The sequence below is a fragment of the Apium graveolens genome, chromosome 3 (genome assembly GCF_009905375.1).
Source record: "Apium graveolens cultivar Ventura chromosome 3, ASM990537v1, whole genome shotgun sequence".
In the NCBI taxonomy this organism is placed as follows: Eukaryota; Viridiplantae; Streptophyta; class Magnoliopsida; order Apiales; family Apiaceae; genus Apium; species Apium graveolens.
This window is the reverse complement of record NC_133649.1, coordinates 3303727-3330677: the sequence shown is the minus strand read 5'-3', so window position 1 is coordinate 3330677 and position 26951 is coordinate 3303727. Positions and strand designations below refer to the sequence as shown.

The 26951-nt window shown below is 35.3% G+C and overlaps 4 protein-coding genes across 6 annotated transcripts; 3 read left to right on the top strand and 1 right to left on the bottom strand.

Moving 5' to 3' along the window:
- Positions 1-411: 411 nt before the first annotated feature.
- Positions 412-3595, top strand: LOC141711464 (arabinosyltransferase RRA3-like). The gene is made up of 2 exons (XM_074513912.1): positions 412-763; positions 2159-3595. The coding sequence occupies exons 1-2, from the start codon at positions 575-577 to the stop codon at positions 3296-3298; spliced, it is 1329 nt and encodes a 442-aa protein (XP_074370013.1). The 5' UTR covers positions 412-574; the 3' UTR covers positions 3299-3595.
- Positions 3596-5432: 1837 nt separating this feature from the next.
- Positions 5433-16593, top strand: LOC141711463 (J domain-containing protein required for chloroplast accumulation response 1-like). 3 transcript variants are annotated; one of them, XM_074513910.1, is made up of 9 exons: positions 5433-6085; positions 6564-7378; positions 7458-7876; positions 7982-8087; positions 8540-8613; positions 8799-8864; positions 8939-9016; positions 9339-9515; positions 10553-10791. In XM_074513910.1, the coding sequence occupies exons 1-9, from the start codon at positions 5634-5636 to the stop codon at positions 10589-10591; spliced, it is 2226 nt and encodes a 741-aa protein (XP_074370011.1). In that variant the 5' UTR covers positions 5433-5633; the 3' UTR covers positions 10592-10791. The 3 variants fall into 3 exon arrangements, with proteins under 3 accessions (XP_074370011.1, XP_074370010.1, XP_074370012.1); XM_074513909.1 differs by lacking the exon at positions 10553-10791 and adding an exon at positions 16403-16593 and having other exon boundaries at positions 5435-6085; XM_074513911.1 differs by lacking the exon at positions 10553-10791 and adding an exon at positions 16403-16593 and having other exon boundaries at positions 5436-6085; positions 8543-8613.
- A 1420-nt stretch (positions 16594-18013) lies between these two features.
- Positions 18014-22271, top strand: LOC141711462 (deSI-like protein At4g17486). The gene is made up of 4 exons (XM_074513908.1): positions 18014-18349; positions 20086-20328; positions 21306-21593; positions 21681-22271. Exons 2-4 carry the CDS (start codon positions 20121-20123, stop codon positions 21923-21925), a joined length of 741 nt encoding a protein of 246 aa, XP_074370009.1. The 5' UTR covers positions 18014-18349; positions 20086-20120; the 3' UTR covers positions 21926-22271.
- Positions 22272-24256: 1985 nt separating this feature from the next.
- LOC141711460 (protein BRASSINAZOLE-RESISTANT 1-like) lies at positions 24257-26341 on the bottom strand. The gene is made up of 2 exons (XM_074513906.1): positions 25780-26341; positions 24257-25351 (listed from the first exon to the last, which is right to left on the bottom strand). The coding sequence occupies exons 1-2, from the start codon at positions 26041-26043 to the stop codon at positions 24650-24652; spliced, it is 966 nt and encodes a 321-aa protein (XP_074370007.1). The 5' UTR covers positions 26044-26341; the 3' UTR covers positions 24257-24649.
- Positions 26342-26951: the final 610 nt, after the last annotated feature.

Genomic DNA, 26951 nt, shown 5'->3' with positions numbered 1-26951 from the left:
AAAATACACGGTACATAAAAATGTTTGTAGTTATACAATTCGTCAATTCATTTACATTGTATACGTTACGTTATTTAAAAATATTTTGACCTTTTACAGAATAAATATTCTTCAACTATTTGAAGATTTTTTTAAAAAAAAATAAATCAAAATCATTCATTAATAAACAGTCATAAAAAATATTTAAATTCAAAATAACTCATTAATTCAAAAAAAAATCAACTATTTTTTTAATCACAAAATGAAGTAGATAGGTAGATAAAATTGTAAATTTGGTTACCTGAATTAGATTCTGGTCTTAAAAGTTAAATAAAAAAATGTACAGTTTTGAATAAGATGCTGAACCAGCCAGCCAGCCAACCCAACTGATTGATTAAGCAAAACTAATTAAAAGTTAAAACTAATCACCCCATTCAATATATCAACTTTCAACAACCCCCAGCGAAGACCCTTCTCAAATCACAATCTCTCCGTTCCACTGATGATACTAGAACAATAAAACACACCCATTTAACCCAATTCAATTCTTGAGCCTCAACACTTGATACATTCATATAAACAATACTAATCAAGAATGATGGGTGGGCGCAAAGACAAAGGATCATCATCATCATCATCATCAGTGTTTGGATCTAGAAGAATTGGTGTTGCCATTTTGATTGGAATAATAATGGGTTGCATCTTTGCCTTTTTATTCCCTCATGGTCTCTTTTACTCTCCCTCTTCTTACAATACTCTCCCTCTCTCCAAATCTAATCTACAGGTTCTAAATTGATCTCTCTTTCTATTTTAGTTTTATGCTGCTTTCTTGATTTTTTATGCACCCCCATTTTAGTTTGTATGCTGAGTTACATATATTCTTGTAAAGTGATGATCTTTTGTGAATTTGTAGTACCCATGTTATGTTTAGTGGTAAATGAAGTGTGGTTGAGTTTGTATGTTCTTTTTTGGGTTTCTTGATTGTTAAAGATTGTAGCTTTGTTTCGAGTTAGGATGCAATGTGGTCTTTGTTAATTGATATCGGTGTGGTTGACCTTTGTATGTTCTTTCTTGGTTATTTTGATAACTTTGTTTCGAGTTTGGGTAGAATGTAGTCCTTTGTTCAATTTTGTTTTTTTAGTTTTAAGCTGTTTTCTTGATTTTCTATGCACCCCCATTTTAGTTTGTATGTTGAATTATATATTTGCTTGTAAAGTGATGATCTTTTGTGAATTTGTAGTACCCATGTTATGTTTAGTGGTAAATGAAGTGTGGTTGAGTTTGTATATTCTTTTTTGTGTTTCTTGATTGTTAAAGATTGTAGCTTTGTTTCGAGTTAGGATGCAATGTGGTCTTTGTTAATTGATATCGGTGTGGTTGACCTTTGTATATTTCGTTCTTGGTTTTTTTGATTGTTAAAGGTTGTAACTTTGTTTCGAGTTTGGGTGGAATGTAGTCTTTTGTCCAATATTATTTTTTTTAGTTTTATTCTGTTTTCCTGATTTTTTATGCACCCCCATTTTAGTTTGTATGTTGAATTATATATTTGCTTGTAAAGTGATGATCTTTTGTGAATTTGTAGTACCCATGTTATGATTAGTGGTCAATGAAGCGTGGTTGAGTTTGTATATTCTTTTTTGGGTTTCTTGATTGTTAAAGGTTGTAGCTTTGTTTCGAGTTAGGATGCAATGTGGTCTTTCTTAATTGATATCGGTGTGGTTGGCCTTTGTATGTTCTTTCTTGGTTTTCTTGATTGTTAAAGATTGTAGCTTTATTTCGAGTTAGGATACAATGTGGTCTTTGTTAATTGATATCGGTGTGGTTGACCTTTGTATATTCTTTCTTGATTGTTAAAGGTTGTAACTTTGTTTAAAGTTTGGGTACAATGTAGTCTTTGTTAATTGATATCTGGGATTTTGGTTAGGATGTAGATTGCTATACGAGAAACAGTAGAATTAGTGGATTATCGAACTTATGGGTTTCAAGTTTGAACCTTGGGATAGCTTTAATGGGGTAAATGTTGCAACATATTTTTACTAGATTAGTTTAGCTGAATCTTTTAGTTTTTTAAGCTGCCTATTTGGATTTGATTGCGAATGTTATAAATGTATAGGGAAATCGGATAATGTGATGCTGAGGGTCGTGTAATGGATTTAAATTTTGTGTTTTTGTTTCATAGATGGGATCATCCTCATGTGAATCGCCTGAGAAGGTCAATAGATTGAAATCTGATATTATGGGGTTGTCAGACAAGAATATTGAGTTGAAAAAACAGGTTGACGAACTCACTGAAAAGCTACGATTGGCTGATCTGGGAAAAGATCATGCACAGGAGCAGTTTATGGTGTTGGGTAAACCATATAAAGCTGGTCCTTTTGGTACAGTCAAGAGTTTGAGAACTAACCCAACTGTAATACCTGACGAATCTGCAAATCCTAGACTGGCCAAGATTTTGACAGAAGTTGCTGTCCGGAAAGAGCTTATAGTTGTACTTGCTAATACAAATGTCAAACCTATGTTGGAGGTACAGGTCACTAGCATTAAGAAATCGGGTATATTAAATTATCTGGTAGTAGCTCTCGATGATGCTGTAGCAGAATTTTGTAAATCAAATGGCGTTCATGTGTACAAGAGAGATCCTGATGAGGATGTGGACGTGATTGCAAGGGGTGGTAGTAACCATGCCGTTTCCGGACTTAAGTTCCGCATCTTGAGGGAGTTTTTGCAGCTAGGTTACAGTGTGCTTCTGTCAGATGTTGATATAGTATATTTGCAAAACCCGTTCCATCATATATATCGCGATTCAGATGTGGAGTCAATGACTGATGGTCACAATAATATGACAGCATATGGATATGATGATGTCTTTGATGAACCTGCAATGGGTTGGGCGCGATACGCCCACACAATGCGTATTTGGGTGTACAACTCTGGCTTATTTTATATCAGACCTACAATTCCTTCAATCGAGCTTCTTGATCGTGTCGCTAACCGGCTTGCCAAGGAACCAAAGTCTTGGGATCAGGCTGTTTTTAACGAAGAGCTCTTTTTCCCTTCACATCCTGGGTACAATGGGCTTCACATTGCCAAAAGAACCATGGACTTCTATCTCTTTATGAATAGTAAGGTTCTTTTTAAGACCGTTAGGAAAGATAGTAATCTGAAAAAGTTGAAGCCGGTTACAGTTCATGTAAATTACCACCCGGATAAGCTATACAGAATGCAAGCAGTTGTCGAATTTTATGTTGATGGCAAACAAGATGCATTGGATGCTTTTCCAGATGGTTCTGACTGGGAAACAAATTCAAAAGGAAGTTAAGAACTAACTGATACAAGGTATCTTCCTCATTGAGTACACGCTAAGCATACATTTAGCTCTTGCAAATCTTAGTTGGATGCAGGTAATCTTTTGACTGGTTGATTATACTTTACGGTGAACAATATATGTGTCTCAGCTTCCCATCCATTCACAGTTACAGATGGTTAAAACTTGCAAGTCAGATATGTGCGCGTTATTTTCCACTCTTTACTTTTCTTTCGTGGCAGCGCCACGTTTTCATATGAGAAAACAGCATTTTGGTGGAGGAATGATTTAATTTAATCGTTTTGGAGGTCATCTGTTTTGCCTTGCTAGATTTGCACCTATATGTTCTTATTTTTCGTTACAGTCTGTATTGCTCCATAATAACAACACATATGACATGAACTCCATCAACTCGTAAACATTTGTATGCAGTCCATACTATACTGTTCGTGATTAGAAGAAATCGCATTCGTCGAATATTGGATCAGGACAGTCGTCGCTCCAGTGATCACCAATGACATCACAACGGGCACAGAATATGAGTTTACGAATCTCGGGCATATCTTGATGCTCTTTGATTACACAGGGTTGAAGACATACAGCACAGGCCATTGCCATCATCTTCGGTCTCTCAGGGCAGCCAAATTGATCGTGATCAGTATTACATCCACAGATCATACAATGTGCATCATATGTGTCAGCAATAAGTTGCAGCTCCATTGCTACCCCCCAACAAAATAAAAGAAAAGAAAGCAATATTAGGTTAACTCAAAATTAATGAATTAGAGATTATTGATTGATTGAACGATTATAGCAATCAGATTAATAACATGAAAAGTCATCGAACATAAATCATCGCGTACCGCTGTCACCCATCTTCTTCGCACGCTTCTCCGGCGGCATGCTATCGTCGTTGGCATACAAATCTATTCGTTTTACCGGCAGGCTCAAGACGGCGCTGCTCATGGCGTGGCGGCGTATTTAGGCGCGGCTGGTTGCGTGTGTGTATATCCTCCTGTGTATATTATACAGAAATTGATGCGCCCGAGGTTGTCCTTGAGTTCTGGCTGAGATAGTAGGGGTATTTTTGTAAATACAGGGGTTGACTTAAAATTACAAAACTACCCATTTAAAATTTTATTCAAAATTCTTATAATCTCAGGCCACATCCATGTCCAGTTTTCTCTATTATATAATGCTAGATTATAAACGAGTTTTTAAATTTTACTTTTTCTAATTTTCTAATGTTTATATATTTTAATTTTTGATGTTATTTCAATATTATATTTATTTTGATCATTTGTTACAATATTATTGTAACAAATATGCAGACTGATGTTGAATTGCATTACTTTTTTAACCATGTATATTATTATATCGTCGTATATATAATTGGAGTAAGGGAATTTCGGTGGTATGATTTGAATTTGGTGTTTATAGGATGGGTTGCCCGTGCTATTTATTTCATTTATTTTGTTATATTATTATATAATAGTAAGGGGGTATAAATCATTACTAGAAACAAAAAATTATGAAATATTGGTATCAAACAACTTTTCAGTTTTTGTTCAAACTCCGCAGTATTAAGAAAAGCAAATATACATAAATGTAGAGTTAAGTTATATGGAGACCAATTTTTTTTGGAGACCTTGGAGACCACTTATGTTCTGCAAGCAAAATATTGCACAAAAACATTGTAAACCATATTATTTTGCGAATCATGCACCACCAAAATCCTTATTTTATTCAAAATTTTGAATATCATATATGTACCGCATGTAAAACATTACAAAAATATTTTATTCTGCAAAATATGTCAAGTTTGCAGAACATTTGTTTAGCTTGCAGAACATACAAATTTTACTTATTAAACTTAAATGATCTTCAACAATTTTAATGAATTAGTGATACTTGTAAAACATTCTTCATAAAATAATTTATTTTAAAGTGTTTTGATTGCAGAACATATGTGGTCTCCAAGGTCTCCGATGAAAAAGTGGTCTCCATGTAACTTTCTCACTGTAAATGTATATGAGATAGGCGCCAAGAAAGCAAAAAAAAATGGACCCTCAAGTGTCCCAGAAAACCAACAAAAAAATCTTCGTTTGTCTTGTTGGCAAAAACTACATTAATTTTTTGAACTCTTCTTATCCATAGCTTGACTACCACTTAGTTCACCATCTATAAGCCTGTGGCTTCAATTCTCCCCTCTCTAACCCACTCCTAGATCACATTAAAATTTTTCTTTGATTCATTCATAACATGCAAGATTTTACAAAACCCATTTTTAAGATACCATAATATTCACAATTCACAAGAATTTCGCGCCAAAATTGTCATTTGATTGCAAATGGAAAGAGTTAGCCAGAGAGAGAGTTTCTTGTTAAACTATGCTGCAGAAAGATCACATGAGAGCCCCAGTAGTAGTAGTACTAGTAGCACCAGTATACCAAGAAGAAGAATAAACTCTGATGAGGTTGATTTTAATGATGTTTTTGGCGGGCCACCTAGGAGGTTTTCTGTTCAAAATTCTGATGGGGCTATGAGTACTGAAGATGCTACGTCCATTCGCAGTTTTAGTAGCGAAAAGCCGGTTTTCGGTGAAGAGGGTAGTGTGATCAGGAGGAAGAATCACCAGTGCAATGATTTTTTTGATGATATTTATAGAGGTGGTGATAAATTTTGCAGTTCTCCTGGAAGGGATTTTGTTAGTTCTTTGCCTGGTTCTCGAATAATGAGCCCTTCTCGTCCTTTGCCACCGAAATCAGAGCCTTTTGGGGCTTCACTTCCTGCTCATTTTAGGTTTGTGATTTCTTTTCTACCTAAAAATTTGGTTAATTTTGAAGGTTCATGTTCTGTTTTACATAGTTTAGTTAGATAAAGACGAGTGTTGTCCTCTGTGTTAAAGATTATAAGATCATGTTGGGGCCTTCCTCTACTACCTTAAGGTTTTAGTGTGACTGGTTACTTAACATGAACTTAAGTTTGATTCACTGCTATAAGCTGCTTTCTTTCACAATGTATCCTCGTCGTCTAACATAAACTTTGCAGGAAAAGATCTGGCCATTCTGATAATCACGTGAAATTATCGATATTATTTCTACCTTTGTCTCTTTTCTGAATTTCATTAGAAGTACTTTGTCCTGCACTTGTTTCTTGCTTCTTTGATTCTTAGTAAAAATTTTGTTGTATGTTACTCAGTTCTTGTCTTTCATTTGGAATTTCTTTTATGCTTCCTTGTGATCACGCAGTTTTGTGTTCCTTCTGTTGTCCTTTTTAGCCTTCCTGCGACGTTAACCAACAGTATGGACTATCCAACATTTGCTTCAAGTAGCTCATCTAAGAAGAAGGAAGGTAGTTCAAATGGAAGAAGTTCTCCAAGTTATCATCTTTCACGGTTTTCAAGCCAAACAATGCAAGAACAGGACCATTTCAGAAGTGATGTTTGGTCATCAAGTCACCCAAGCCCTTTGTCAAATGAATATTCTCCAAGAAAAGAGGAATCAACCTACACAAGCAAACTTTATGAAACAGAAAGGAGCAGAGATTTTAATGGCTTTTCAAAATCAACCGAAGCTTCAGCTTGCACTAATGAGTTCCATTTCTCGATATACAAGTGGCCACGATATGAGATACCAGTAGTGATCCCTCTTCATCAAAGGATTAAATCAAAGTCAAAAGAGAAGGATACACTTAATAAAAGTTATAGCTCTAAAGGGAGAGTTAATGAGGACACAATTAGCAAGCTACTGCCAACTCTAACTCCCAATGTATCAGAGAATTCGAAGAACTCAAAAATGCCATTTGAGAATCTAGAAGAAGCAAACACCCATAACAAAGAAGAAATATGCCGCTTTCCTATGGAAGAAGTTAGAAGTCAGGCACAAGAAACTTTGTTAACTAGACGTAATACAGTAAATGAGTTGGACGATACTGTTCTGAGTACTAAAAGTGAAGAAACAAAACCTAGTTATCTAGCTGAGGTAAGCTTGACTGAAGAAACCAAGAACGAAGCTACTGTGTTCACGGAAGAAGCTCAAAAACCAGAATTGAAGCGTCCGCATTCAATCCTACGCAATGAGATTAATGTACAAGGTACAATGTGTTTTATCTAGGAATTCAAGCAAACCTGGATTAAAATCAACTAAAATGTTATATTGTTGCTGTGGTGCAGGCAATGAAGATATTACTGCTAAGGCAGAAGGAAGAGACAATGTAGCAAAAACAGCCAAATTATCTAATTCAAATATTGGTGCTAGTAAAGTCGTTAAGGAATATGAAGTGAAAAAAATCAGTTCACATAAAAAGGAAGTGAACAAAGCTAAAAGCCAAGGCTCACCAAAAAGTCAAAGTGAAAATGTTAAGAGAAGTGGAGCTAGGGGAAAAGTTAAAGAGTTCGCCAAGTTTTTTACTCAAGAATCGACTTCAAAGAAAAAAAATAATTTAGAGGCTCGAACTCAGAGCTGTAGATGGGAAGGAAATTTTACCGGAACAGAAGTTAATGATGCAAGTGCTGGGCAAGTTGGCACATCTGAGATGGACACTGAACTGCATTTGCCGAATGCCAGCAAACTGCCAGATGCTTCCTTTGTGGTATCCACCTTAAATAATTTTATTCTATCTTATTCCATTCTAAACAATCTGGTTTTAACTTTTTTCTGGGTGCTAAATGTAAACTAAGACCTCCTGTCTTTTCAGGTGGTTGAAAAACTTGAACAGCAGGAGAAATACCATTTTCCTGATAGCCCTACAATCACTACGAGCACAGCAAAATCTTCTAATAAGGAGCCTGATTCACATGCTGGTAAGTTGTTAATTCTGGTATTATCATCCTTTTGAACCTTTTTTAATATATAAAAGTAGAACGTAAATATTCTGATAGCAGTGGTATGCATCCCACTGCTAGCCTGGCCTATTCTGAATCAGCTGTCAGTGTAAATATGAAAGTATTAAGTTTGAAGAAGCAAATGTCCAGGGTATTAAGTTTGGTTGCCACAAACAATCATTCCGCATATTGCAAGTGTTATAAATTATATTCATAAAGATGGCTTATACTCTATACTATCCAGTCAGTAAGGCAGAACATATTTGCAAAACTCTTATATATCATTTATATTGAGAAGCTTAATGTATTTGAGGCATTCTTAAGTACCAGGATTGAAATTGCATTACTACTCTGATTGGACAAGTTCTGAAGCATATACTCGATAACTATCTGATCAGAAGTTTTCATGTGAAATTTCTCCCCCTTCTTAGCAGAGCCGACCTCTGATTGCTCTAAAGTTAAAACCGTTGAAGACCTAGATGACCTATCTCAAATGAATTACATGGTATGAAATCCTTCCACTTCACATCGGTCGAGTAAAACTGCAATTTCTTTTATATATGACGGACACTAGAATATCAGATCGCACAACGCACATGTATTCTCACCACATTAGTGTTACTTTTACCAATTTAATCAAAATGCAACTGATGTTTTCCATTGAGCTGGTTTACTTGCATGTTGAAACAGATACAGGAGCTATCTGAGGATCAGATCAATCTTCCAGTAACTAGTGAAGATCACGAGACCACAAAAGTAATTTTTTTCATTTCTTGCTTGCTTTTATTTATAAAAATACAGTTTTTATACTAGGAATATGTCTAATGCAGGCTTTGGATGCTAAAATTCAAAAATGGGCAACTGGGAAGAAAGGAAACATTCGCTCGCTGCTCTCAACTTTACAATATGTAAGATTAGAAATTTCATGCAGTTTTGAGAGCCATGAGTGTAGCAAGCTTGGTCTTATATGCATTACTCTTTTGTTTGGTCTTGTTTTACCCTACATTACTCTTTTGTTAGGTCAATTCTATCATTGTTTTATGTGCATGGATGGACACGTATATACTCTCATCGTTTCTTTGACATATAATTCGGCTAATGATATGTATTTATTTGCCGCATACATGCTTCTCTCTAGACCCTTTGCCAAATGTCAATATCTTTGTGTTACAGTCACTCGATCAAGGTGTAAGCAAATGAGTTATCGTCTTTTTATTTATATATGTACAGGTTCTATGGGCGGAGAGTGGATGGAAGCCAGTTCCTCTTGTGAACATTATCGAGGGAAATGGGGTGAAGAGAGCATATCAGAGGGCTATGCTGTGCCTACACCCGGATAAACTACAACAGAAAGGCGCTTCTCCTCATCAGAAATACACCGCAGAAAAAGTTTTTGATATATTGCAGGTAACAATTGAAACATTATCCAGTTCAGAATGGTACTTAGCTGATATGAAATTTAAACTTTCCCCTCAGAAAATAGGACTTAATCCTTGAACTCTCATTCGTCTCAGATATGGTCTATCCAGGAATTCGTATAAACTATAATTTCTTTAGACATGGATCCAAGATTGGCCACTCAACTCAAAATTTATACAATCTTAATATAGATTATAGGGTCATGATGAAAAGTACTTTATATGACCTGTAAATCTTAATATAGCACGAAAACACGTCACACAGAGATCTCGCTTTCTGTTAACAAGTTGCGATTAGAGCTCAAAATTCATATTGAACTAATATGCTTAAAGTTAAGTGTCCTGTTTTAATATGAAGAATCATACACTACTTTCATACCCATATCCACGTGTTTCAATATAAAGAATTATACTCAAAATTCCATATACCCGTGTCGATGTCAAGTCGACACGGGTACAACGAGAAAACAAGAGAGTCCGCAAAATAGAGCATAAACTATCTTTGATTATTGTATCAGTTGAAGAATCTGTTGGACAAACTTAGTATTTTAGACTAAGTTGTGAATCATTTTGAGACTCTATATGAGTGAGACACATTATGTGTTAGTGGTGTGTATTTATTGAAACGTATTCTTCTCTTCGAGGGGATTCCAACGCATATTAACACGCTCAAAATGAGTAAAAGGTGAATGAGAACTGATGTTCCAAAGTTTTACCTTTTAATATGAAAAGTGGCTTTGTACCACATCGAGAGTAGCACAAACCTATTCCTTAGTTTTTCTTATAAATACCATGTACCACATCGAAAAAAAAAACAAGTCCTTTCAAGCCTCTCTTTATAAATAGAGTCTTAGGGCACCAGTTTTATTAAGTCAAGAAAATAAGAGTCATCTCTTTCATTCTTGGTCTCTTTAGTCTTAAATTTTTCCAATATTCCGGTGATAGTTCTCGGGCTCAGTTCAAGTTCGCTGAGAGTATATTCGATCTATCGATTATACTAGTATCTCGTTTTATCCTGGGAAGCAGGTCGCTAAACACGGATGGTGCGGGGCGAAACTGCTTTAAGGAGACAGTTTTCTGGACTCGAGATTAAATCCAATCTCTGTTTGTTTTCTCAAACCCTTCTCCTAATTTAATTGTTAATTCTCATATGCTTATGTGATTTAAGAATTAACAATGTTTTTGTGAAGTAGTTATATATTCAATATATATATATAACAATGTCTTTATCGTACAAGATTGCTAACAATCTTAAAGCAGTTTCCTTCAATTTTCATACTTTCTTGTGAGTAGACGTAAAAGTCAATTTGATTGTTTAAATTGGATTTATTTATGGGTATATGAGTGGTCATTATTTGCCTCATTAATTAAATTAAATTTAGTGCATTAATTTCTTTGATCACTTGTTGCCATGTGCTTGAAATTAATATAAATTCGATTTTAAGTGGTGCTTTGTTTAAGCATAACAGGTACGAGGCAAAAGTAAGCACAAAGTTGTTGGATAATTGGTTTCTTATAAGGCTATTGATGCTTTAATGGTTATTGATTTATGATCAACTTATATTCAAGTGGACATATTTGGTGACATCTCTTTCGGGTTGATCATTATAAATTGGTAGATTAAACCCAAATTTATAATTCGTCCATGTTTTTGCTATTAATGGATAGCTTATTATGTTTTGTTAACATGGTGATTGATTTCTTAATTCTGAATTGATTTTGGAATTATTAGTACACTGATACAAGAATCATATATGCTATAGTTTACATGCATGTTTGCAAGTTCATAACATGATATTGCTATGCAATTAAATGATATGGCTACATAAATGTGACCCTTCATGATGGAACTTGATTATTTGGTGATTAATTTTTTAATCATTGTTGAGTGATGATAATGCATCAATTATTATTGTTTAATCTTTAATAATGGAGTTATATCACAAACTTGTAATACTGGATAGAATGCAGTAACATGTTTGTTGTTAAATAATGTGACGAGGTGGGCAGCTGAAGTGAACCAGATTTACAATTGCTCAGGATTCTCCACATTAAAAAACCTAATGGGCCTGGAGTACAGGTTATGGGTCGGCACATAAATTATATTTTTCTGGTTGGATTTTTCCTCCAGTTAAATAATAATTTCACATGTTGGTGTCGGTCTGCTGCGGCAGTGACACACGAGCCTATTATAGTGATCCATGTGATACTTAATACGGCGAATATTGATATCAGTATTTATGCTGAACTTCGGAGAGAATCCGGAAAGTTGTTAACCCTAACGCATCAGTTGATCAAGGATCACTGAATGTGGGTTTATTGAAGATTTATGTTCTTCCTTGGGCCTTTTCTGGTTGTACCAGTAGGTGAGCCATAAATGTAGGTTCGTGTGAACCATGTAAATATTTTCGAGAAATTCGGTAATTGAATTTTTAATGATAAGAACTACGGGAAGTTCTTTTAACATGATATTAAAATCTTATAGGTTTTAATGAATAACGTAAAACCTGCTCAGATGAGAGGTAGTAACACGATACGTGTTTACTGTCTGGTTTGATAGTAAAACATTTATCACTCGTACTCGTAGTCGAGTCAATATTGAAGCTAAATAGAGAGATGTGTGCTCTATAAACTCAAGGGCAAATCCAACTTAATACAGATAATTAAGATGGTAGTGAATAAATTTGATGATGAATAATCACCGGGCAAATTCTGTTTGCAACGTGAATATTCATGAGGTCGTTGCACCTTACTCGCATTAAATAAATGGAGTAGATGCAGGCTTGAGTTGCGCTCTGAGAGAGATGCAAAACGATTGTGATCAGCTCAGACTATCACTGAATTTGAGGATATTAGTTACGAAGGGCTAATCGTTCCTTAAACATGATACCACAGAAGGAAATAATTAAATTTCCTATTAGTTTTGGAATATTTTCTGACATTCTGTAAAATATTAAAATTGTGGGGGTATCTAAAATAGAAAATTATTGAATTTTCTATGAATATTGGAATGTAATGAAACATTCTTGAAAATAATTGAAATGTGGGGGTATCTCGAAACTTGATACCAATACCTCTGTTGGTAGCATGAGATCCAAAATCAATTGAGATATTTTGGATGGATACATAGACAATGGTTGAGTCTAATAATATCCGATATATGAATCTAATTTTTGAGATTTGTAAGAATACTATTACAGAGTTTAGGAATGCTTATGCGATAAGCTAGTAGATCCTAGTAGATCTGTAATTAAAAGTCATCTAAATGAACTTACGAGTTATTGGATGAATGTGAGGATGAACCTGCAGAGAGCAAAAGACTTGGATAATTGCTAGTCCCGAATGTCTTGATAATTTGCTTGAAGGTGAACTCGTAAATTTAATAGAAGCAATGTGCTTCTCGTATAATTTCTTGATAAGTGAATATATCAAGAGAAAATTTGACTATTACTAAGAGTCAATAAATCAAGATTTTCTAGCACGTGTACTAGAAAATGGATTGTGCATGTTCTCTCTATGTCCTTTGTGGGGGAAAGGATGTTAAGAAATAGAGAGAGTGGTTCTGTTTGACAGAATCTTGTTTAAAAAAAATATATAGATCTTCTTACGAGATAGAAGCATTAGGACCCAAATGAATTTTTAAATTGGAAAAATATATCTGGGTCTGAAGGAAGTATAAGGTCAGACTGATACAAAAAATATTACAGTCGAAAGTGATGACCTTATATAATTTATGAAATATTCTCGAGTTTGAGAATAAGGTTCATTAAGATGATACTAAAATTATCGTATTGTGAAATTTAAAAGTGCATCAATGAACATTGAGATGGTCTTTCTAAATAGTTATTTGGAGAAATATCTATTTACGTGAACCCGAGGGTTGCTCTAGATAAAGCAAGAGTAGAAAATCTGTATTTTCGGTGATCATGTTGAGTGAAACAACATTGACACGAAATAATGGCATATTAAATTTGATATTGCTATGATAAGCAATGGCTTCAAATAAATGACATGGTTGCCATTTTGAGGACGCTCAATATTGGTTGCTATGTGAATAAGGATTGCCAGTTTAAGGACGCTTAAACTCGGTAATGATGCAAACTGAAATTGCTGGTTTTTGGGACGCTAAAAGCTGGTAATATCAATAACAAGTGAAGCCTTAAGTAATAACTAGTAAAGTTATTTCATAAATATGAAATATGTCAATATGAGATGTCAAACTGATTCAAAATCAGAGAATTGACAAGTGTGCATGTGTTATTTACACATGATATGCAAGTCATAATTGATTGCATGTGAGTGATCTGATCATTACGAGAAGTAATGACAAGAGGATCATCTCTGAAAATCTTGATGAGATTGAAAAGTTTTGATTTGAAGATTACAATCTTCGTGACTTTAAAACTTTTAGATGATACATGTCACATGTTAGTGATGTGACTTTTGAAGAGGTCAACGAAGCTAAAGTTGTCATAGCTGGAATGGATTTATATATATCCAAGTGTAGATGAACAAGGATCTCTCAAGAAGGATTGCAAGTCTGTTGTACTTTTTAAAATTGTACAAAATTAGACATAGGCTACACAGTTGGTAAACTGGGTAGATGCACGAGTACAATGGAAATTGGTCACTTGGAAGTGATTGCAATGAGATTTAAGGTGTATGATATGTGCTCGTGAGCTTGGACTTCAATACGAAAGATATCTAATTGTACTATGTGAATATAGTATGTAAATTAGATATTTGACTTTAAGAACTTTAAAGTCATTCGAGAATACATTTCACACTTAGCAGTCGTGTCATGGAAATCCTAAACTTAGCTCGATTCATGATGGAATACGAGTCTGGTGCATAAAATAAATGCAGTTAAAAGGCCGAGTAGCCACTTTGTAAGGATATTCCTAAATGACAAGGAAAATGTGTCTTCAATATGCATATATCGTGTAATCAATATGCAAATTGGGAGATCACATTATTGTGTATGAAATGGTATGTCTCACATTTATGATGAGGACATAATACCATTAAACAACTATTCTCAACGAGAATTATCATTATTGACTATGTAAAGTCAAATGATAATGTTTGGATCCACTAACCAGATGGTTAAACTGAGCGAATCTGTTTAAGACAAGAGAATCTAGTTAGACCGAGAGATAGTTGTCAAATCATCGAGAGGAATGAGCCTTGCCTATTGCTTAACGGCGTCATGGTGGACACCCAACCTTGCTGACTGGAGATCCCAAGAACTTGGTTCAATGGGATAACTAAATCATGATGACTAAATCACTGTGGGGGTAACCCCCGGCCTATTTCTATGATGATGAAACAGTGAGACCCGTAAGGTACGAGGTTAAGCTTTATGCTTTTAATGATCTTTGACGAATACAAGGATTTCAAGTTTGAATACATAATATTCGGTTGAGTAAACGCGGGTTACTCTATAAGATAAAGATCACCTATGTAAGAGAGAAGTATGGCCGCTTCAAAGGAGAATTGTGAGGCACAATTCTTTAGAAACTCTTGCAGAACCAGGACGATGTTCCAGGGCCAAAATGGACATAATCATGAGAACTGAATGAGTCAGGAAAGATATAGTGATGAGTATGTCATCGTTTACACAAACGGTCGAACAGTTCAAGGACATCGCGTCATACTGTCTACCAGTAAAGTCGATATACTTATTCGAGCGAAGGTTCAAGGAGCATTCTCTACCTATCGTATGCTATATCTGACCGCCGGAACTATCACCAAGTCAAGCTCCGCGTCTGTCTGTCTATGTGGTGTCTATGTGGTGCGTGCTACTGGACCATCAATCTCATTTGTGGGGGATTGTTGGACAAACTTAGTATTTTAGACTAAGTTGTGAATCATTTTGAGACTCTATATGAGTGAGACACATTATGTGTTAGTGGTGTGTATTTATTGGAACGTATTCTTCTCTTCGAGGGGATTCCAACGCATATTAACACGCTCAAAATGAGTAAAAGGTGAATGAGAACTGATGTTCCAAAGTTTTACCTTTTAATATGAAAAGTGGCTTTGTACCACATCGAGAGTAGCACAAACCTATTCCTTAGTTTTTCTTATAAATACCATGTACCACATCGAAAAAAAAAACAAGTCCTTTCAAGCCTCTCTTTATAAATAGAGTCTTAGGGCACCAGTTTTATTAAGTCAAGAAAATAAGAGTCATCTCTTTCATTCTTGGTCTCTTTAGTCTTAAATTTTTCCAATATTCCGGTGATAGTTCTCGGGCTCAGTTCAAGTTCGCTGAGAGTATATTCGATCTATCGATTATACTAGTATCTCGTTTTATCCTGGGAAGCAGGTCGCTAAACACGGATGGTGCGGGGCGAAACTGCTTTAAGGAGACAGTTTTCTGGACTCGAGATTAAATCCAATCTCTGTTTGTTTTCTCAAACCCTTCTCCTAATTTAATTGTTAATTCTCATATGCTTATGTGATTTAAGAATTAACAATGTTTTTGTGAAGTAGTTATATATTCAATATATATATATAACAATGTCTTTATCGTACAAGATTGCTAACAGAATCTACATATAAAGCAACACTGTCATCTGTTGGCCTCTTTCATTCTCAGTTTCTCACAAGTGATCATAATTCATTAGGTATAGTACACATTTAAAGACATTTAAGATATAAAATGATAAAATGATCTGTATGTTATAGTGTTTTCTAATACATTGCCAGACCTGAGCTGTGCTTTGGTAAGCTTACCTGTTTTCTAATTATTAATTTAATTATTTTAAAATTTGTCTCTTCTGGCCATTAGCAAATGACTGTTAGTAATTTTGTTGAAAGTTTCAAGAGTTTCAATTATCTCATTATAGAAACTTTTGCTTATATATTCAGGAGGCTTGGGATCAATTCAATTTACTAGGTCCTATTTGAGACTGCAAAGCTAAACTGGCAAGGGAGAATCTGTACAAGTGCTAGTCCATATAGTCATATACATACAAAGTATACAATCATTTGAACTGTACATACATGTAATTATGTAAACATAAACAATTTGTGTGTATACATAAAAAAAATTCTTGTTCCTTGAGGTACAGTGATTGCACCATGCAAATGCAATGGGAGTATTAGTTCAAAAACACCTTTTTTCTGCACAAACAATAATTTTATTATTTCAAGATAGCAACAGTAACATTATTCTAAGCATACTACATAAATTAAGCTCAAAAGATTAACTCAGAGCTGCTGTAATTCTTTCCATGAGTATATAGCCTGACCAGCCCTGACCTACATATGCACGGGGATGGTCTAGGGCCTGACATAACGATTTCTGTAATATATCATACCGTAATATGTGAAAATATGATCTCATGCATTTACATCAAAAATTCTAATTTTTTGTGGAATAAGATCGTGACATGATATGCTATAATATACGTTTACTTTAGACTATTCCTATGCTAAACCCCACCAAATTAAGAGATATGGTATATCCCACAAAATATGGCCGAACATAGTATTTAAATTTCCGCAACTAATATTTCTACTACAAAAGGGCTGTAGTATACATGGACTACTAGTAATAACATTTGAGTTGTATAATTAAATCATAATCTCAATTCTCAATGAACACACATGATGTACATGAATATTTGGAATTTGCTGATAATCATGATTTTCGTGAATATCAAATTTGCTTTTGGAGTAAAATAAAACTAGCAGCAGCACCACCTCCACTTGGTTGCTTACTTTGGCAACAACATCAACAAGTGGACACCAAGTACACACTACTTGTACTATAATATTAGAATTCAAGTACATTAAAAAATCATCAATATTTTTTATTGTAGATAGAATGCCTACACAACTGCATTAAAACAGAATGTTTATAATTGTGATGTTTATTTTCAGTCCCTTCATATTCATGAACAAATCTTGATTTATAAATACAGATAATGTAGTAGTACTAATTTTGTATAGTTGAAGTGTCAATTTATAAAGAGATAAACTTTGGCAAAATAAAAATCTTTATAGTGGGGTCTTGAAGTACCATGAGGATTTTATATTGTTGCATGTATTATTTTCATAATATGATAGAGAGTTGATTTTACTGACATGGACTTGTCATAAAGTTGGTTGATTCAGTTTTACTGACAGGTAATATTGCAAAAGTAAGAAACTTTTATTTTTGGCTTACTTCTTGTTTTCATGTTATGTTTTCCCATGTATTCTCAACCTTTTTTGGTGTTGTTTGTTAAATTGCTTGGAATCTTGGTCTTTCTGTTATAGTGTATAAATTTCTGTTAGAATTTTGATACTTTACACCATCCATAAAAAGAAATATTAGAATGATTGTACATATAAAAAAATGAAAATGAAAGATAAATTTTTAGATGAGAAGTGGTGGGGACTTAAACGAGTCGAGCGCACTTAAATGAGTTTGAATTCGAGCGGCCCGACTTGAATTACAGTTATAAGAGAGAAGTGGTGGGGACTTGTGTCACTTTCCATGACTTGGGTTTATGTCTTTACTCTAGTTTGTTTCTGTTGGTTTAATATGGTTATAAAATGTTGGGCTCAGAAATGAGGGTCTGTAATTTTCAAGATTTGATACATGGGGATTTGCAGAAAAATGAACGTGTGTGTGTTTGTGTGTGTCTTTAATTATTGATGAGACTCTCTTTACTCCACCTAGTCTTTAACTGGTTTCTTTTAGACACCACCATATGCTTCTTGTGATATTTTCTTCTTCTTTTTAGTAGCATGCTTGCTTTTTCAGTTTCTTCCAGATTCTTGATTTTGGCATTCACTTTTATTATCATGGCTATCCTCTTCTAACTTGTAAGTCCTTCTCTTTCTCCTGTCATGTTTATATATATGTGTGTGTATATTTCATTTTGCTTTAGATTTTATTTTGTTCTCTTGTTTCTTGGTTTAACATATCTGCAGAAAAATTTAATTTATTCACTGTGTGTGTTAAATCTATTTGTTTCTATCACATCTTTGATTTTGTTCCATGGGATGTTTTTTTTATATGCAAGATCTGAAATGACACTGCAAGAGTCTTTTTAAAGCAAATTACTTGTGAGGACAGGATTAGAAATTCTTGGTTTTTTTTCTAGTAGGATAATGTTTTTTAATTTTGGGAACTATGGGCATCTGATTCAAGATTTGGAGTCAAATTGTGTTTCCAAAGGTTCCAAATTCACTTGCAATGTTGGTATATCAAAAGTCTTTCACCACCACTTTTATTTGAATGTGACAAGTTTAGGACTTTTGCAGTGATAACAAATGGTGTTCTCTGGTTTTCCTAGTTCAATGGATTCTAAGTTATGAAATTTGCATTGCAGTATAGTTATCAATGGCACAGTAGGTTTTGTACTGATTATTTAATAGGGTCATTTATCTCTCTTTACCTCCCCCCTCAAACCCCACTCATAGACTCATCCCCACAAGTATTGAGGCATTTGTGCAAGATCTGAAATTTTCTTCCACCAGTTCCAAAGTGTTAAAAAACATCAATGTCTCGTATGATTGTTAGAAGTTATGTCTCTTTTCACTTAGTTCTGTTTGCAATGTGACAAGATATGCATATCTATATATTCTGAATCGGCATACATTATTCCTTCTTGGTGTCTGTTTATAACAAACTGAAAGCATCTGTACCTATTTCGATACATGATTACCAAGGCATAGGATGTATTTCAGTGAACAACCTTAAGTATTAACTACTGGAGAAGCTGATTTGTAGTAGTGTTTCATGCCTTTCAATATAGAATTTGAAGTTATTAACAAGAAGGAACAATCAATTAGGGTAGCCTATCTTTATAATTATTAAAAAATTAATAGGATTAAAAGAAGCAAAACACGCTTATAAGCAGAGTTATGGTCTTCCACTCATGTCACTAGTCAATTTTTTCATTATATACTAAAGAGAAGTCTTGATTATCTTTATATGCCTGTAACATCATAAGGTTAAAGTCAAAACTCATATAAATTTTAATTAAACTTGATTAGATTAAACTTGATTAGTCTATGGTACATTTATAGTATAATGGTGAACCAAGTACTTGAAATTTTCATTGGAAGATGCTATGTGGTCAACTGTCCCAACAGACGCCATTATTGATAATGAAATTAATGAATTTTAATCTAGTTTAGATGTTCAAAAGACGTGTTTAGCAGAGTACTAATTGTTGTTAATGTGGATTTCAAAGATGAAACTGATGGCAATGATTGCATGGTGTGCTGACTTTGATCCATGTCTGTGGAGCCCCCTGCAAATTGTAGTTGACCTCAACATTGTAGGGTGAACTAAACAAATATTAGAATGCATGCCTGGAAATTTGTTGTTAATTAGTGGTGATATATATGCAAAGGTGATTGTGGCTAATGTATGAGACATAATTGTGTCAGCGCTTACCATTGTACAGATTATGATGCTCATATGATTTTGAAATATTAATCTGACATTATACCTTCACAGGCACAGATCCCTCTTCCTGGTTGATTGTTTGGTGCTATTTCTTAAATTGGTTTATGCTTGTATACTTTTTGACTGTGCTGGATGCCTGTAGGTATTGATTGACCTGTGTTTTTTTGAGCAAACACTATGAAATTTGGAGTGAAGAAGGGATGGAAGTCAGTAGTACCTCTCCGCTTGCAAGGGAAATCAAATCTACATTTTTGTTTGTTCCCCAAGATGAAATCTAACTATGGTTCGGACAGTACACCCGTTTATCTCAACGTATATGACTTGACACCCATGAATGGCTATGCCTACTGGGCTGGATTCGGTATCTTTCACTCTGGCGTTGAAGGTACAGTCATGCATTCCTTTTTCATAATACATGCCAGTCAGGCATACACACTGCACACAAATTTTTATACCTGTCTTCATGGAGATTAACCAGAGAGGATAGCAGCAGTAGTTAAAGTACAAACCAGTGGTTTGTTATAATTTTTCTTTGTACTCGTCCCTTACCTTAGTTCATAAATACCTTCTGGTTGTTGCTTTCAGAAATTAAGATATACATGTTTGGGCAAAGGTGCTCCTAGTGCTAGTAAAGACTAGAGTTTGATTTGTAACACCCCCCCCCCCCTCTCCCCAACACTACAAAATATATATTATAAAAAGCATATAGATGTTTTGCTTAGCCCTGTAGATTTCATGGTTACTTGTGCGTTCTTCTACCTTGTAACAATGGACGGAGGGAGTAACTGTTTAGCAGAGTACTGAGTCATCTGCAGAAGTATACAGTAGCCTACTCAGCCTTTTAGATTGAATTAGCCTCGGGGTCTTGCTGTATAAAGCAGTGCTGTTAGACCAGGTGGCCTCTATAAAGCACTATTAAGGTTCCAAGATCATGTAATCTAGTTTTGAGTTTATGAAAATGTTCTTATGAACTTAAAACTGTCCGTTAACAATTGATGCCACAACTTGATTAAGACACATTAATGTCCGACTACACTATAGTCTCATTTCCTCTCATTGTCTTTCCGCAAGCATTATGATTTAGTAAGACCCCCACTACTCCCTACGTGGACATAAATTTCCAGTGTTGAAGGCTTCTTCTACCACTAAGCAAAAAAACATAGAAAAAAGTAACTTAAGCTTCCTAGGATAGTGAGAGGGCCAAGTCCATTACTGTCTCAGTGTAAATTATTCTGACACGAATGATGAAGAATTTAAGGTTTATACTATCAAATAACTTGCACATGCATATTGTATGTTCCTATTTAATGTCACATACCTACGAAAAGGAAAAAGGTTATGATCCTTGCATGTTCTTGACAGTTCATGGTGTAGAGTATGCGTTTGGAGCACATGACTATCCAACTAGTGGTGTCTTTGAAGTCGAGCCTCGTCAATGCCCAGGCTTCAAGTTTAGGAAGTCCATATTCATTGGGACTACATGCTTGGACCCTGTACAGGTTAGGGAATTCATTGAGCATCATGCAGCGAGCTACAATGGTGATTCATATCACTTGATTGTCAAGAACTGCAACCATTTTTGCAAGGACATCTGCTACAAATTGACTGGAAAGCACATCCCTAAATGGGTGAATCGACTTGCCAAATTAGGTACTCCATTTAAATTCACTTCATGCCCTAATTAGTTCATGTTGGTGCATAAATCAAATTATGGTTCCCATCTTTTTTTCCCTTTAGGTTCAGTGTTCAACTTCATGTTACCAGAGGCTCTTAGAATAGATGCTGTGCAACATGATCCCAGTTGCCAACCATTTGAAAACGAAAAGAGAAGGTTAAGAAGTGGCTTTAGTTGCCTCTCTTCAATCTCAACGAGGCAGAAACAGTTGTCAACGTCTTCATTGTTCTTACAGTCGCCATTGAAAGGCTGTTTACCCCACCAGGAAGCAAGAAGGTCCAACAATGCTTCGCCAAATGAAAGGTAAGATGGATATATTGCTAAACAAGATCAACTCATCTTCAACATGGAGAAATGTGTGGAACATGGTATCAACATCTACGCGCTTGCCTTGAAAGCTTAGCAGATTCACCACTCCTTGTCTGGGCATTTTCTTTCTTAAATATGGTTCCTTTACCTGTAACATGCTCCCCCCTCAATCTATTCTTGTGACTATATGATGCACAAAGTGTACATTAGTTATAGTTCACTCTGTACCAGTTGTAGTGTGGCTCCATTGAACTTGCTAACATGTCAGTTGTTGAGCTCTTATAATCCATGCTTTACAAATGAGCAGATTCTCCAAGAAAAAAAAGCACTGTAAACTTTATTTTACCTCACAATCACAGCAAAGAAAAAAGACAATTTTAGTGAGACATCAGCAGATCAGCTAGATCATTTTCCAGCATTGGGCCCATAATGAAGGCCTGCAGAGCCCACTGCAACAGAAAACTGTGCAATGTATCTAGCAATGGCACTGTGGCAGTCTTTATGGGCCAGGACAACAGAGAGTTGTTGGGTTTTTCTCGACCCAATATCATCTACTCCCTCCTCCCAAATGTTTACATTTGGGTGGGGCGCGGAGTTTAAGAAAAATGATAAAATAGTGGAGAAAAGTTAAAAAAATGAGTAAAGTAGTGAGACCGATTAATATTATATGTATAAAGTGGGTATAGTGGAGAGAATTAGTGGATGTAGTTATTTTAAAAATTATAAAAACCTTACCATTTATGGAAAGTTTCGAAATGTAAACAATTGGACGGGACATCCAAAAAAGGAAAATGTAAACAAATAGAAGGGACAGAGGGAGTAGTTTTTACGAACTCCAAGGTGGTCATGATGTTTGTGATAAAATTTCAACCAAAATTAATTTTGTTTACCCCGGAGAAATCCAACCGAATTGAAGAAAAAAAACAATGATTGTGATTAAAAATCAAAATTATCCCATAAAAAAAAATAACCGATTTGAATAAGAAGAGAAAGAACAATAATCGTAATACATGTTTTAAACCCAACATGGGAAACCCAACCCAATATAACTCATTATCAACCTATCCCGATCGAACCATATCTCTGATATTATGATAAAGTATGATAAAGTACGGAGGGAAAAGAGAAAAATAGATTTTTATTATAATAACACTTGTTCTCAATTACATTTATACAAGGGCTTATATAGACAACTACCAAACATAATAAAAAAAATCATAATTAGAAAACTATTATAATAATAAAATTATCCAATAATATAATATCATTATATATGTTAACCGTTCGAATATATAATACATCATTTAGGGAAACTTACAAATGTTTTCGTTTGAATATATAAAACAGTTTTAATTTCACATTTTTTTTAATCTCTTGCACACGAATGTTTTCATTAAAATTTGGATTTGCAGACTTACAAATGAATGTCTGTGATTCATGCTTAATGAGTCTGATTAACAGTAATCCGAAACCTTAAATCCATCGATAGCGTGAAATTGTCATCCATTTCATTCCGATTTTTCATTTATCTCATTCTCATTTTCGATTCACATTTTCATCATGCATCAAAGCGCCCTGTTCTCTATGTTAGAGGAAAGTATCCGAGGATGGCTGTACGAGAATGGCTGCCCATAATTTAGATATTCATTCAAGTAGAGTATGGTATCGGTGTAACAAAAGTAGTGTGTCACAATAGCCTCTCGATTATTATTGTAGGGTCATGAATTCAAATTCATTGAAGCTGCAACAGTTGCAGGAGGTACATAATAAGATTTTGGTCCATAAAATTATCAAAACAATAAATGTAATATAGAAGCCACATGCACCAAATGACAAGAAACAATGAAAATTAAAGCTTAGGGGTTCTGAAAAGTTGTCAAAAAGACCAGGCCCCCTCCAGCCAAACTGCACAACAGGGCCATCTCATAATACAGCTGATTGTTTTCTTCTGCTTATCCTTTGCTTTCATATTTCATTATCAGTCCATATGGTAACAACTGCTTTCATTGCATTTTCATTCCATATGGCAGCACCAGTTTAGACCTCCATCTTCTAGCTCTTTGTGTTCGTAAACGTGTCAAATTCGTATAATTCTAGATTACATGCCAGGTGCAGGTTAGGATGGTCTGGTCAACTGTAAATGTCGAGATTTAGAGCAAGATCTATATTTCGTCTAACTGCAAATGTTTGTTTATAACAGAATTGCTAATGATACTATTCTAGTTCATAAGCATTTTGCCAGCAAGGTCTTAGAAGACGAATAATTATCATTAAAGATGATCCCTAATATATTTGATCTCTTACGTTCTAGCATCTTTATGAATCACAATAACACGAAAAAACAATCCTCAAATTTTCTCATCATGGATATAAAGATGCTACATCGCAATCATATAAAGAACCTGATATCTACATGTAATGCTTGCCGAAAGGCCCTATGTCCCCTCAGAATATAAGCAGGCTCTGTTTTTAAATACATTGCAGAGAGAACCTAATAACAGAGAAAACATGCCAATTTAATCTATTTAACAAACACAAATCTAGATTTAACTTGACACTCTTGCGAAGGAAACCTTATACAGCAGATACAGAAGTCTTTCATAATTAAACCATGTCACCTCAGACTTCAAAATCAGTTGTGTAAACCAGTAGAGCAAATCGGGAACCAAAGCAACGAAAACAAATGTGTCGGGACAAGAGACTCTTCTGACCAATGTTCTAATCATTGCATTCCCCCACTTCCTAGTGTCAGCTCCAAATCATCTAAGCCCACTTCATGAATCCTCTCCCCTTCCCAGGCCTTCACCGCTTCTCTCTCAAACTCAAAATCTATCCCTTTTCCTTTATCAGAGACTGCATTCTGGGAAGAGATGTTCTGTGTTGCAGGCTTCATGAGATTAAAAGTCGGAGATGTTGGACCCATAGTGGGTGCATATGTTTTGAAGTTCATCCATTGTCCTGAATCTACAGTGGAGGCATCAGATTCATCACATTCCGGTATTGTAGCTGGAGGAGGGACACGTTGACCACGAGTTGGACTGGCAGGGGCAGAAACAGCTAGAAAGGGGAAACTCAAGGAGGCGGATTGTTTGGCAATGGACTCCCAATTAAAATTATGCATAGAAATTCGTGTATTTGATGATGCAAGAGGCGGTGTTACAGGTGCACTGTTTGAAATCCTAAGCGGAGGGAGAGACGATGGGTTGGAGTAACGCATGAACGAAAAAGGATTGGATGACATGTGAGCTTCAAGCCTGGAAGGACTCGGGAAGGAAGAGGATGTGGGACTAGGTTGATATGAAGGTATAGGACTGGGAAACGACGAAGATGGAGGACTTGGTCGACGTGAAGAACATGGAGTGGTGTTGTTTGAATTACCACCAATATCAATCATTCCAATATCAATAGAGGGTGGTCGTGATCCCTGAATCATAGATTACACCAAGTAGTATTAGACTATAATTATTAATTATACATCACGAAGATTGAACGAAATGATCACAAAGCAACACGAAAAACACATTACAGCTGCGAAAAACTTCATAGGGCAGATAAACCAAGGAATTCAACTCGAAAAGCATCAAATTTAACAAATTCTAATAACCCCTTCACTAAATTCTGCTAATGCTACAATCCCCCCTTCCACAAACACATAGATCACAATCCCAGCTAAACCATTGAATACCCAAATCAAGATTCATTTCAAGAATTAAAAAAAACAGCAGGAATGAAATTAATAAAATCAAGAAAAACCCCAGATTAATAAAGCACAGATCTATACAAAAACACCCAATTAACACAACATAAATGCAGATCAAGAAAGCAGATGCATTCAAGAAAAAAAGATAAGACCTTTGGATAAGTAGTGCCATCAGGTTCAACAATCCAGCCAGCTTGAGCACAAAGAGCTTTCAAGACTTCATTATTATCACAATGTTTTGGCAAATTGAAATTGCCTTGAGCTCTTAAACCAGCATAAATTTTAGCTGCAATAGCCCTTCTTCTTCTCTCTCTCCTCCTGTTATTCTCTCTCTCTCTCCACGATGGCTTTCTCCTACCACCTCCTCCTCCACCACCGGCTGATGAAGCCGGTGACTCACCTTCCCAGTTCATCATCCTTCTCTCTTCTGTCTTATAATACAAACACTCTTGAATTGCCTAAATGTTACTGAGGTTGTATAAGTATATATAGAGGGGATGTGTATGGGGGTGTATGTTTGTGCAAGTGTGGGGGCGTGTCAAGGGAGTATTGTGTTGTGTTTTGCTTTTACTCACGAGGAATACGCCTCTCTCCCTCTCTCTCTCCCTCTCTCTCTCTCTCGCCTATCTTTTATTTTCTTTTTTTGTGTTTGTGCAACTTTTAAAGTAGTACTAAACTCAAACAAACAAACCCACAAGGCCACAATCTCTCTCTCTCTCTCTCTCTCTCTCTTTCTCTCTCTCTCTCTGTCTCTCTCTATCTCTCTCTCTGTCTCTCTCTCTCAAACAAACATACTCTCTCTGTCTCTCTCTATCTCTCTCCCCCTCTCTCTCTCTCTCTCTCAAACAAACATACTCTCTCTCTCTGTTGTGGAATCCATGTCATGCTTATGCTTATAGTACACAAATGAAACTGCCTTCACGCGATAAGTATAGCAGCTGCTATTGTTTTGTTAAACGCCTTCACGTTCAAAGTTTGTACCTATGCAGTGTTGTGTTTCACATTGCCTCGTAATGATTAGATTTCAGTTGAGCTGACTCAGTATTGTTTCCTTATAATCTTGCTTTTGATGAAACAGACATTTTTTGTTGTTCAATTGTGTAACTGAACCTTCTTATTTTCTGGATGAAAAACCGCATTTCTTGCTATTACAAGTATACAAAATGATTCACTGCCCGTTCGATGATGAGATTTCAATCCGGTTAACGGAAATGGAAATGTGATTTCGATAAAAAAATATATTACAACTTTACTCTCATTCCTTGTTAACCGGATTGAAATCCCTCGATCCAAAGTATGCTGTCACAGATTTCACCTAATTTAG

Bases quoted from the DNA above. Each gene is read 5' to 3' on its own strand.
- LOC141711464 (XM_074513912.1), top strand. From the start codon at position 575: ATGATGGGTGGGCGCAAAGACAAAGGATCATCATCATCATCATCATCA. The intron at 764-2,158 runs GTTCTAAATTGA...TTTGTTTCATAG, and splicing joins TCTCCAAATCTAATCTACAG to ATGGGATCATCCTCATGTGA.
- LOC141711463 (XM_074513909.1), top strand. From the start codon at position 5,634: ATGGAAAGAGTTAGCCAGAGAGAGAGTTTCTTGTTAAACTATGCTGCA. The intron at 8,088-8,539 runs GTAAGTTGTTAA...CCCCCTTCTTAG, and splicing joins GGAGCCTGATTCACATGCTG to CAGAGCCGACCTCTGATTGC. The intron at 9,516-16,402 runs GTAACAATTGAA...TTATATATTCAG, and splicing joins AAGTTTTTGATATATTGCAG to GAGGCTTGGGATCAATTCAA.
- LOC141711462 (XM_074513908.1), top strand. From the start codon at position 20,121: ATGAAATTTGGAGTGAAGAAGGGATGGAAGTCAGTAGTACCTCTCCGC. The intron at 20,329-21,305 runs GTACAGTCATGC...TGTTCTTGACAG, and splicing joins CTTTCACTCTGGCGTTGAAG to TTCATGGTGTAGAGTATGCG. The intron at 21,594-21,680 runs GTACTCCATTTA...TTTTCCCTTTAG, and splicing joins GAATCGACTTGCCAAATTAG to GTTCAGTGTTCAACTTCATG.
- LOC141711460 (XM_074513906.1), bottom strand. From the start codon at position 26,043: ATGATGAACTGGGAAGGTGAGTCACCGGCTTCATCAGCCGGTGGTGGA. The intron at 25,352-25,779 runs GTCTTATCTTTT...TCTATGATTCAG, and splicing joins ATGGCACTACTTATCCAAAG to GGATCACGACCACCCTCTAT.